The sequence below is a fragment of the Corvus moneduloides genome, chromosome 1, assembly GCF_009650955.1.
Source record: "Corvus moneduloides isolate bCorMon1 chromosome 1, bCorMon1.pri, whole genome shotgun sequence".
NCBI classification, from domain to species: Eukaryota; Metazoa; Chordata; class Aves; order Passeriformes; family Corvidae; genus Corvus; species Corvus moneduloides.
Genome location: NC_045476.1, coordinates 110,292,476 through 110,305,359, shown reverse-complemented (window position 1 = coordinate 110,305,359; position 12,884 = coordinate 110,292,476). Strand labels below are relative to the sequence as shown.

Sequence of the window (12,884 nt, the reverse complement as noted above, 5' to 3'; positions counted from 1 at the left end):
AATCCATTCATTCATCCATCCATCCATCCTGTGTTCTGGGAGATGACAGCCACTCATGCTCTCCAAACATTAGAGGCCGCGATCTAGTTCTGCCATTATCCCAACAATCTCCCAAAATTCTTCTTGTCTCAAAAACATAAATACAGGACACAGCTAAACCTTCTTTGTATTTGCCACAGGCTATGATCTGGCACACGGGCAACTACTGTAGAATGACGAGCCCTGTAAGCTCCCACTTGGTGCCCTGACTAGAAGTTTGATCTTCCTTCTTGCCAGCCAAGCTACAGAAAGCCTACAACAGAGGATGCAGTGAACTCCCAATGCAGAGCACCGTAACACAAAGCCAAGAGGTAGCTTGCCCTGCAACTTGCCAGGTGAGTACCAGGGGAGCATTTCTGAATTTTTAACATAGCTCTGAAGGATTATCTGTCTGATCTAGACACAGATAAAACAACAAAAATAGGTGGACATGCTTCATGCTGCAGAGGCAAGGAGGTATCTCCTGTGACAGGGAAAAGAGGTTAAGCAGGTTTCTTCTAGGGATAATGACAACGCGTTTGCATAAAATGCATTCTTACAGGGAATCAGACTCCTTCAAGCACCCATGTGACACACATTAGTCCACCACCATTAATGACGACAATATAGTGATTTGAACAGCAAATATTCTGTTGCTGTACATTATTTATAGTTAATGAAGGCACAATTTTGGACAAGGATTAATGGCTTCTTGCCATTGCCCTCCTGCCACTGGCTTGGGTTTGTGCAGTACCTACCTCTAATGAGACACTCACTAGGCTACACTAAAAATTTCTACCTTTACACATTCTCAGTGCCAGAAGAGTTGTCTTCATCACAACAACTAACAGAATTGCATCTTCTTGCCCATTCAGTCAGATCTTGTACACAGTTCCTCCAGGGCCAAAGAGACTTCTGCAAGCTGTTTTGGCAAGTGATGCTTCAAATCAGTAACCCCACAGCTGTGAACTCTGAAAATTACTTATTCATCATAGCTGAGTTTGGTCTGTGACTGCCACCTAAACAGCAATGCATCTATTTATCCATTAAACAGTTTACACACCAAAGAAAGGGCAGAGATCAAAGGCTGCAATGTAGCATGCAGTCCAAGCACTTCCAGTACTATGTGCATAACTGGAGGATATTTAGCAAAATTCGAATTTTCATGATCTTGTCCAATGTTAGAGAAAACTGATTGTTAGGATATCTTGTAGACACACAACTGCAATTAGCAGCAGGACAAAATGGGAATAGATTACAAACATCCTACCTTTATGGCCAGATACAGGTGACAGGTATTTGGAAGACTGTAAACACAGACATAATATATGTCTTATATATTGTCTTATGACAATATACTCTGAGAAGAACTACAAATATCTTTGCTGTGCTTACTTAAACTCCTTTGAACATCATTAGCCCTTTAATAAATTTCTACTTTAGAATTTAAATTACTTCATCTGCACAAGGAGTGAATTTAGCTAATAAGCATATGTTAAAAAACTGAAACAAAACCAGAGATACTTTTTTTTTCTTCAACCATTTTTTCAGAACTTGTAAATCAAAATTTCACAGAATCACAGAATATGCTGAATTGGAAGGCATCCATAAGCACCACTGAGTCCAACTCTTAGCCCTGCACAAGACATCTCAAAGTGTCACACCACGTGCCTGAGAGCACCAGTGACATTCTGTGTTTAAATTAATACTGGCAGTAGTAACTGAGCTTGGCAGTATTTTCCCCAAACAAGCTCAGAGAACATTCAGAATAAACTCCCAATTTCAAAATCAACATCTCTGTACTCCTAAGAAGAAAGGCTAACCATGCAGAAGTACATTCAAGTATTGTTGAAGTAATTACGACTTTTCTCAGTGCTTTGGGAAGGTTCTGTCCTTTGTTAGTTCGGCTTAAATCATTTTAACCTACACTTAAAAGGTAAACTTTCTCAAGCTACATTGTTATTTGTAAGTGATTTATTTGGTATGCACAGACCTGCAAATTTACGTGCAAAAAAACCCCTGTTTTGAGGTTTTTCATTTTTGCTACATTTTATTCTTTGACATACAGTAGGATCAGAAGCACTGAGACAAAAACAGCATAAAGTTAGAGATCAGGAGAAATAACCTAATTTATACTAAAATGATGAGAAATGTCCCTGTCAGAACAAAGCCAGTATAGTTTCACCTGCATGTCTTCAGCATGAGTTTAGCATTTCCTTACTGCCAGTACTCACATACCCAAAAAAGAAACCACATTGGGCTAGGCTGCAGAGACAGAAGGGAAGTGAGTGGGGAGAAAAACAACTGCAGCTGTGGACAATCAAATTCTCAATTAACTTGTTGGTTATAATCTGATCATACCTAAATGAAAATAAGGCAAGGTAGTCTCAACATCCCACAAAACTGTCTTAGAGAGGTTTTTCATATACATTACAGCATTCTTCTGTTTTAGTGGGGGTACTTCACGCATCCAAGTCCCAGTTTTAAGATACAGTTCAATGAAGTTCCTGTGAAAGTGTTATTTATAAGCTGTACATGAGTACACACATGTGCTTAATCCCTCTTTGAGATCCAGTATATCCTCACTTACTGCTGTTCTATGAGTATTTTAAGCTTGACTGTTGCCAAAAAACTTTTTCAAAGGACATCAGGTATTCTCCCAAGAGAAAAGCAAAGACGTACTTCAGAACACAAAGAAGCCTGGCAAAAGGACAGCTTCAAATTATCTACACAGATATGCAGATACAGTCTTGATAGCCAAGACTGACCATACTCATGAATGAGAGTATTCTGTCGAGATCTGCTTAGGTCTGAAGAGAAAAAGCAACAACAATTCCTCATAAGCTTATGAAAACGAGGGACCTGTGTTCAGGAACTGCCTCACTATTCAAACAGATTTATTGGTGAGTGCTGTACACTTCTGAGCCTTCTTAATGAGGAATGGAAGCAGGTTCATGGCAAGAAAGATTAGAAAACCCACAAGGGATTTTAACATGAAAAAAGAAAAAGAGACAAAAGCTATGCTCCAAACTGCACCAGCAACTGTTTTTTAAAGCAAATAGCAAAAGGGAATCATCATCCTTCTATGTATGTACACACACCAGTGCTACCAGACACAAGAAGACCCTGTGTTTTAGGGTGATGGTTTTGGCTTTCTGCTCAACATCTACTCTTGATGCAATGTCATGTTGGATTATTAAGTCATATGCTAGAGATGCTTCTCAAATCTGGTCTGGAGGCTGGCTCTTCAATAATCAAACCATAGCCAGACTCCCACTTGCCTTGTTCTACAGACACAACAGGGGTCATTTATTGTAATATTCGTCAGGTTCCCCTCCATTCTCATAGACTAAGGCAACATCTGTGGTGCTCATGAGCAACACGTAAAACAGTAAAAATGTAAACCATAACATAAAAAAAATTGTCACAAAGCAACTCCTTCCACCACTTGGGAAGCTGTTAAAGGATTCCCTACCTCTCTCTCTTTTTCAGTTCATCCTATCAAAATTCTTATGTATTTAAACAAAGAAGACATTCCTATTTCCAAGCCCCATCTCCTGAAATTTTTTAGGACACAGATACTGATCCATTTCCATCTCAGAACAAGTGGCTGAGGGATCACGAGTGCTCAAGGATTCCACTTAAAGGAGACTAAACTTTTGCAGTAGTTGTTAAAAATCCCTTCACTCTAATCATTCAATACAATCACAGGCTGCAAATATGCTGCAAAGGTAGATGACTAACCAGATAGAAAAGGATAATAAAACCAAATGGAAAGAGAAATAATACCTAAAATGAAATTTGAAGATTAAAGCTGCCATACTAAAAGCAAATTCATCCAATTAAAGGGAAGAAAAATCATCTTACCCTAATTTACCCAGACTCAATGATTATGTTTCAAGAGTTTGGGATGTGTAATTTGAAGCTTCCACAGAAATGCAGGTTCCAGGTCACAGAAACAACCAAAACACTATGAACTCAATCATAGTATTTTAAAAATTTTAAACTACTCATTAGTAATTGGATGTGCTGATACCACACTAAGACACAGGAATAAACAAATGTAATTTAATTAATTTTTTTCCTATTAAACACTCCAGTTCCTCTGCTTAGCAAAAATCCCTATTATTCTGAGACTGACTAATGCTGAATCATCATAAACTGACTGCAGTAGCTACTATCATTTATTGTGATCTAAGTGCTACTCACAGTTATACCACTAATAATGACCATTTTCTATTTCCTCTATTTTCTTATGCTACATAACACAACAGAGAGAGCTAGGATTAAAAAAACATGTTTGTAGCAGCAAAAATAATCCAAACAAGCAAACACAGAAAAAACTACAGTTACTCTGATCACCCTTCCCTGCAGGAAAGCACAGGATGCACAAAGCTGGACAGAGTAATCAAAAGGATTCCAAGTTTATGTATGCCCCATATCCAATGCAATCCATACTGAGAAATCAGATACAGTTTTTTCTTAGGTGGGCAAGTAAAATATTAGGACCAGCATTCTTGGTTAAAATTCAAGACACACAACCTGAGTTTCTGAGTTTGTTCTCCTACCTACTGGCTTTTATTACATAATTGTCACCTGGAACCCTAAAGGCTCCTCTTCCCTCCCTCTCCATGAAAAGTCAAAACATGCAAAAACTCTCTTCTGGCAGACAAAGTGCCAATTTCAGCTTAAATTGTAAAATACAACAAACTCTGGATTTCAGGAAAAAGAAAAATTTGAAAATGAGGCATATTTCAAAACTCATCTGTGCATACAGGTTTATGCAGGTTATAACAAGAGAAACCATTCTGCAATTTTCAGCTTCGATTCAATGGTATGTTCATACACGTAGTGCAGATTTTAAGTACAGTTCACGTGACTAAAGTTAAGAACAGGGCTAAATCCTTTTTGAACCCAGGCCATGAACAACAAAACAGAGGCCATCCTATTGGGTGGCTGATCATAGACTTTGCTTCTGCCTATTACTGTATTAAGAATTTAACACTCAAGCAAACACACTTCATTAAAAGCTTACTTGAAGCCCAAACTAAACCACCGGAATAAAATACCAGAAAATCTCAATGTTTATGTATTTTATACGTTTCTGTGATCCTGTGACTGTTCACAGTTCCAATTAAAATAAACCATGGGTTTGCATTTCTCATTTGAGTGCAGACTGTCTGCATGCAAGGGGATGGGATGGGATGCGTGTCCGTCTGAAGTATGCTAATACCTGTGCTTTTAAATGAAACAACCATCTCAGTGGCATTACAGAAATTAAAAGGGGAAAATGCAGAACACACTATTAACTGAGCAAGTTCACTTTCAATAATCAGAAGCAGCAACACTTAAACTGTAAATTACAGAGGAGATTGATACTGAAATACAGTTCTTGGGTTTCTCTGGCAATCTACAGTGCTGTTCATTATGCTCTCCTGACCTTTCATGAAGTATTTTCTTGATCTCACTTTCACACAGAGTCATGGATGGATTTTACTATCATCTTACAGTCCTGCGCCAACAGGAATGTTAGCATTTGCAAAAAAACCTGAATGATGTGGTCCAATTAATGAAGAAGTTTTAAACGTCCATTACTACAGTTGCTTAAGAAGTGAGCAAATGTTTTTCTGTTCATTAATATTCTGCTCTCTCTAAGCAGGAGGAGAATGAGCAAACAGAAAGAGGCGTGGAAACCGAAGAGTTTTGTAGAGGTGTTGGGTTTTTTGAAATTATTTGTATTCCATGCAAATCAACTTCAGTCAGATTTTAATCAGATGAATAGTTTGCATACTATTAGCCAGACAGGACATTTAAAAAGCGTACCTGTTAAATATGTTCTCACTTGCAGCGTACTTGTCCAGTCTTCCCAAAGGCGTCAACATTTCATCTTGTGAGACAAAGTCCAGGGCTGAAGGTATAATAATCACATCAGACTCTGAGCTGTAGTCATCCACACCAACTATCAGAGACATCAGAAATACTCCTTATAATCACAGTAGTTTGACACTAAAATGATGTCTGTTGTTGGTCTGAAATACAGAAGTCTAGGCAAGGTCTCATTGACAACATATTTAGTAACTGTACCACATTGTTCCCACCAGCTTCCCCAGCCCTCATAAAGTTTTTTCTATACAAGTGCGACTGATGATGTATAAATGGATTTTGAGTCATTTTCTCTAAATTCCCAAGTAAGATGCATAACTAAACTTCCTAAGTATTTTTATACCTTGTATTTTTCTCAAGCAAAAGACTTCCATCTAATTGTAAAGTCAGCTTTTTGAAGACACGTACTCGAATCATAGCTGTAGGTAGCCCAGAGTTTATACAGCATGATCTAACAGACCAAAAAGACTTTGTTCTAAACCAGAAAAATCGAAATCAAGCATATTAAAAAAAAAACTCAGTGTGTGTTGCTAGATCTGACTACCAAATAAAATGGACACAATTCACCTACTGCATAATTATTAACCAGCACATCATCAGGGAACTTCATATACACAGACCCCCTTTATCATCATAGAACCAACGAAGTGGAAAGAGGCCCAATCCTGTTCTGCAGAGCTGCCTAAGAATTAGGACTTGAATTACCACCTTTTTACTTTCCATATGCCCTCAAAACTGCTCTAAAAGTCAGTCCCATAGAAAACACACACTTCTGGCTGCAAATGCATTCCCCTATTTGAAAGGACTACACCAGGTCACCTCCATTAGTCCTGAAAACACAACACACTACAGTATATTACCTCTATTCAGTCTAGCTAAACCTCTCTGAAATGCCTTTTCAAAACTTACAAATAGAGAAAATCAGAAGACAGCTCTACAACTCCAACAATGACTTTTTAAAAATGAACTCTACAGAAGGAAGAAAAAAGATTACTGTCCTCTTACTTTTGTATACAATTATGCTGTGCTATATAAATTGCTCACAAGTTAGTGTATCATTATTTTCAACATGCAGAATACGTAAGCAGCTACCATTGCCTGAACATCTTCCTTACTGTACTTCAAATGTCAAAAGACAAACACTGAGCTCTGGAAGAGTAGTATTTTTAGACATAAACTAAGTTAATGGCACCCTTTTACCAATAAAGTAATTCTCCCATTTTCTACATAGAGAATCCATGGACATCAGCTGGTCCCAACCTTGCACAAGGGACCAGATTTTGTGGTTGCTGATAGGACATGAAATTCTTGCCATAAATCAAATGAAAAAGTGACGCGGAAAGAGCCAAGTGTGTAACAACAATCTGGGAGATGGGAGCAAGGAAGAAAGTGTAGTAGGAGCCAAAGGAAATGGAAGAGCAATCTGAGAAGAGGTATTAGGTATGTCTAAGGTAGAGGATAGAATAACAAACTGCAGGGGGAAGAAGGAGAGGCTGAAAAGAAAGATCAGCTGCAAAAAGCTATTGCAACACAAAGGGAAAGTGTTTAGCAACTCCAGGTTTACATAACTGTTTGAACTTGCGTTTGGTTTGGGTTTGTGGGTTTGTTTAGGTTTAATTTTTGTTGTTTAGTTTGGGCTTTTTGCAAGAATCAGTTTTATTTTCACAGGAAGTGGGAGGCAAGTAAAAATGGACTCATAATGCAACCTAGGACTTCATGCCAGGTTAAGTTAACAAGGAACAGGCTACATCCTTTCACAAGCTCGTAGACCTTTAATTCAACCCATCAATCCAACTGAAACCAGGGATTTTCCTGAGTTTTCAGTTCTGCCATCTCACACCTAGACTATTTCAGCTGAAGATATCTTCACCTATCATCTAGTCCAACTGTCCAACCACCTCAGGGCTGACCAAAAGTTAAATCACTTCCCTCTCCACGTCCCATTCTCAGGAAGCTACAGAGAGTGATGAAGTCACCCCCCAGCGTCCTTGTCTCCAAACTACACAGTGAAATTAGTTCTATGACAGTCCTATTCTTCTATTCCACTGTCTGTTGATCACAATGTAAATTTAAAACCATAAATTGAAGAAACTATGTCAAAATACCAACATAATTATTGTCAGCAGTATAGTTATTTTTATTTAGCTATCAAACTCATGAATACAAAAAAATAAAATGCTGACCAGTACATGCACCACCAATTTTACTCACTCCATTTCTCTCTTCCCAACCTCAACTTTGTTCTATGTTCCTCCTTGTACCCTCTGCATTTATTTTTCTATAATTTTTGCCTCGTGAAACCAGTTAAGTCAACCCAACTGCTAAATCCACTCTATAACAGATGTAAATACCATTGATAAAAATATGACCATCTGCTTACAGTTTATCTGTTTGATGTCTCCTACTAGTTCAAACAGAAAGTGAGTTGTGTGGATTTGGCTCTGCTGAGCTTATGAATTGTAAAATTAGGCTTAGCACTACATTAAGCTTGATGTGCCTCTGCTACCAAACAACATTTTTTATTTAAATAATTCCAGCATCTCAGCTCATAGCCACAGAGAGATCATTCAAATGGCAGCATCTTGATTAACACAACTGTAATATAGGGAAGAAAAGCGTAGTAAAAATAAATCAATCAGTACATGATCAGTTTATAGTTCCAGTAAAGTACCGTTACAGTCACCTTATATATTCATTTTCACTTTCATGACATCAATCCAAGCCAACAGACACAGTCGATTCTAACTCCCATTCTAACAAAGCCCCTCAAGTGGATCTTTGTCTTCAACTTGCCACAAATACGAACCACCATCTAACCACTCCTCATCTAAAATGCAAAAAGGACATACTTTGCATTATTCAATAAACCAACTCCCTTTGCTATTCCCTCCACACTGTACCAAAACAATTATCAAAAAGGTTGTTAGCTGCAGATTGCCTCTTCAGCCCTAACCCTGCCTTCCACCCAACTTTGAGCACTTGACCAACTACCACAGGACCCTGTGTAAATTTTACAAATGCAAAACATACCCTTAAACAACACAAGTGTACTGGTTTGCGCTGGGACAGAGTTAAAATTCTTCACAGTAGCTTTTAGGAGGATACTTTGCACATCTCCAACCTATTCATTGGGAGGGCACCATGAGGAATTTTTAAAAAAGGTCCTGACACTGTGTAAGCCCTGTCTTTAACAATAACTAACACAACACTGATTTATCAACACTAGTTTCAGCACAAATCCAAAATACTGCCCCATACAAGGTATTATGGAGAAATTTAACTCTATGCCAGTCAAAACCAGTACAAGTTTTGGCTAATTCAAATGCAGAACATACAGATTTCTTCCTGCTTCAGAATGTAGACCAGACAACAGGACCACATATTACTTTCCTACTGCGGAAAAACCACAGGTCAATTTTCTTATTTTTCTCCACTTCTTCAAACTGGTACAAGTACAGACCAAATCCACAGAAAGCTTATAAGCTACAAGACACCACTGAAAATGCAAGTGCAGAGCCTTACCTACCTTCTACTCTGGTCTTACATGTTCACACCAACATGCAAAACTAGAGCTAAGAAAACAGGAGTTTCTATAAGAACACCCTATCCCAGGAGTTTGAAGTCACTAGTGGTGTCAGGGTGAGAAACAGCAATTGCATAATGATGTCAAAAGCAAACACAGTACCCCTATTTCTGTCCACTCAAGTACCAAAGCAGAGCAAAATCAATAAATTAATTAATTTATCCAGACTAAGTTTGAAAATTTCTCTTCAAAACTCTACACAATGACTGCCAAACACAAGGAAGCATCACATAACAAGACTGTCATTGACCTGCTGTATTACAGAAGCCAAGTAACTTCTGTTCTGTGTACCTTCATCTTCCTGTCAAAAGATTTGACTAGTTTTTTTGTAGAAGTTGTTTGGGTTTGTCTCTCTATCTTGCATCTGGTCCATACTGTACTGTGTGAAAATATAACTAACATTCTCTGCTTTAAGCTCTCCTCTGTTTTATGGCACGGATACAACAATAACTTGACACAGTTATTAACTAACATGAGCTACCACAGCAATCTTGCTGAGGCAGACTATGCTTAGAGGTGCTTAGTCAACCACGGCCAAGCTTGGCTGAGCATACAACAACAAAAGAGAGGTCCATTTAAAACTCAGTCCACTATAAAACCACAATCTCTAGGCCAATTTTCAAGGGAGTTGGTTTTTCTACTACATATCTCATCCCCATAGTACCCTTCACAAAGATCTCTCATACTGGATCTTTTACAGAGAGGTGCAAAAAATTATGTTTGAAAAAAATGACTGCTGTTTTTTCTTATTTAATAATGCAGAACCTTTCTTATTTAATAATGCAGTTCCCTGCCATAGACTGTTCAGTAGCAAGGCCTATATGTATTCTTTTTGTTCTTCTATATTTGCTATGAGCTCCACAGCAGAAACATATTCTTCTTTGCTTTGGCATAGAAACTCAGTAACAAGATGTGGATTCTAAAAAAAATAAGCAATTTTCAATTCTGAAAGCTGAACAAACAGCTTTAAGGATCCAACATTTCCAGCTAATATTAACAGTTCTCTCATTTTATCTTCTGCATGCCCAAAGAATTCTCAAGATCTCCTACAAAATCCATATGGCAGTTGCTATGGATATATCTACTGAAGTGGACTAATTTTTATTCAATTTTAATATAAGCTATTTATTACACTCTACATCAATTGTTATCATATGGATATTCAGGATAATATTGCACTTACATGCAGAAAGGACTGGGTTCTGTTCTGCTGTTCAGGCAAGTAATTTTTCTGCTTAACTGTAAAGCAAAAATTGTAATCTTATGAGCCCAGACATTTGATATCATGATCACAAAATAACAGCAGCAGGTTTTGTTCTAAATTACTGCCCTCCATGCTACAAATGAAGAATTTCACCTTACATTCAGACTTCTGCAGAACACAAGTAATATTCTCAGTCCTTCAATATTGTAAACACATTCGTTTCTATGTAACTTTCTGTAAGAAACACCACTTTGCATCTCCATGTTCTGCAAAGAGAAATTCACCTCAGCATGAGCATCAACGCTTAAACATCTGCATTTGTTCACAGCTGCACTCACTACTCTTAACCCTTTTCCTACTGCACAATGTCCCAGCTCTGGTTCTGTGGTGACAACACAGACCAAAGCATCAGTGACACTATTTCAGGTTCATTGGCTACCACAAATTTACTGCACTGCTTCAGTAACATTAACCAACAGCTATTTCAATGACAATCACACAAATATTACAAAATGTGCTTGTCATGCTGAATTCTACCACCCTGCCTGCCCAATCCAGGCATAACTCATTGGTCATCACAGAATCCATCATTAGAAAGGAGGAGCTCTTTTTTCCATGAGACACTTAAAATATTCTGTTTTCCCCCTGCTGAAGTCCAAGACTGAAAATGCAACTGAGATGCCATGAGGTGTGTGATTCTACTCAGCAGAAGTTATCACTGGGAGTGATAATCTTAGATTCCAGCCCACTTACCATATTAGCAGAAACAAGAACCACCCTTCTCCTTCTGTGTTTCTCCCCTAAATTAGCCCTTCAAACCATGGAGCACTATCGGCCTTGAGCCTTTTATGAATGTCAAGTTACCACACCTGTATGCACAGACTTTGTTGTCTGAACACCGAGTTTGGCGGGACTGGGTTCGGGGGTGGGGCAGAAGGAGTAGAGAGGCAGGAGCAAGGAAGAAGAAAGGGGGAAATGCAATGCAGCTCTGATGCAAAGCTGCTGTGCCAAGAAGCAAGGCTTACCACATTAGCCCCTATGTAGCAATTTGATAGCAGAGCTTGCTATCAGCTCAAAGCACAGACATAGCAAACCCTTTAAATAAAGCTTTGGTACAGGTTTGTGGGCTAGGGCCGAGGAGCACTCAGCAGATGAAAGACACAGGAATCAAAAAATCAGCAGCTGTTTACACACAGAACTGATGCAAGCATGGTACAGCAAATTTCAAAGACCCAGCAGCCTAACCATAACAGGCTATGAGAATATTTTCATTTAGCAAAGGCCTTCATAAAAAGATAGTTATCAAGCAGCCAAAGGAGTTGCATTTCCCAACAAGCATCAGAAGAAACAAGGGGCAATACAAAATTCTTTAAGCAAGGAAAATAGGTGCAGCTACACCCAAGTTTGTTTCTTTCAGACATACACAAGCAGCACTGAAAATCCTTGATTCGCTCTGAAAAAAACCAAATAGCTCCACCTCGTAATGCTCACTAGTCGTTTATTTGCACAACAGCTGAATGTACCTTGTACCGGTTAACAGTTTGACCGGCAACAAATGCTGGTCCAGAGGAAACTGAAACAAAGAGAAGGACATCCAAGCTACCAGTTAAAACAATCAACAGTTTACATTCTGTCTGCCTATTTCCTGTAGGGAGCATGTCACGCCCATCACCAAGGCATTCAAGTTCCCTGCTATTTAAGTCCCTGTCTTCTACCTCTTTCAAACAACTCCATGCACTTCAGAATTGTGGAATGAGGTTGGAGTGAAGCAAAAGTCAGCTAATGCAAGCAGGAAGTTCCTCTAAGATTCTTTTTTCTCCTCTACGAGGACATCACCATCAAAGAAAGGTATTCCTTTTCTCTCTGCAGAGCACTGCTGTTCATGGGATTTTTAACTGACCTCATGACTGACTGAGAATTTTGTAGCACTGCTAGGAAAATCCTACTTCCATCTTCAACCAACATGTTCTCCCTGGTCCTACTACAATAGACACATGCATTCAGCTTCAGGCCAGGCTCAAATTCTGCCACACAACTGGGTATCTGGTACACACAAAAACTGCAAGTTCAAACTATATGTGCCTTAACATTGGACTAACTAGAAGGGAGAGAGATATGAAGCAAGCAGCTGAAGCTCAAACGCTCCAAGGACTTGTGTAAACTTTGCACCACTGATGTGACACCATGAGTTATGTA

At 38.7% G+C, this 12,884-nt stretch overlaps 1 protein-coding gene across 10 annotated transcripts in view; it reads right to left on the bottom strand.

Moving 5' to 3' along the window:
* Positions 1 to 12,884, bottom strand: part of PPP4R1 (protein phosphatase 4 regulatory subunit 1) — a 72,906-nt gene that overhangs the window by 51,927 nt on the left and 8,095 nt on the right. For 5 of the 10 annotated variants that reach the window (XM_032121943.1, XM_032121959.1, XM_032121950.1 and 2 more), the window contains one exon: positions 5,842 to 5,926. The exons of 1 other annotated variant lie outside the window; for it this stretch is intronic. In XM_032121943.1, coding sequence (XP_031977834.1) covers positions 5,842 to 5,926 — 85 coding nt within the window. Of the gene's footprint in view, positions 1 to 5,841; positions 5,978 to 12,884 lie in introns of all 10 variants that reach the window. 4 more of the 10 variants (XM_032121921.1, XM_032121935.1, XM_032121930.1 and 1 more) reach the window with 1 other exon arrangement.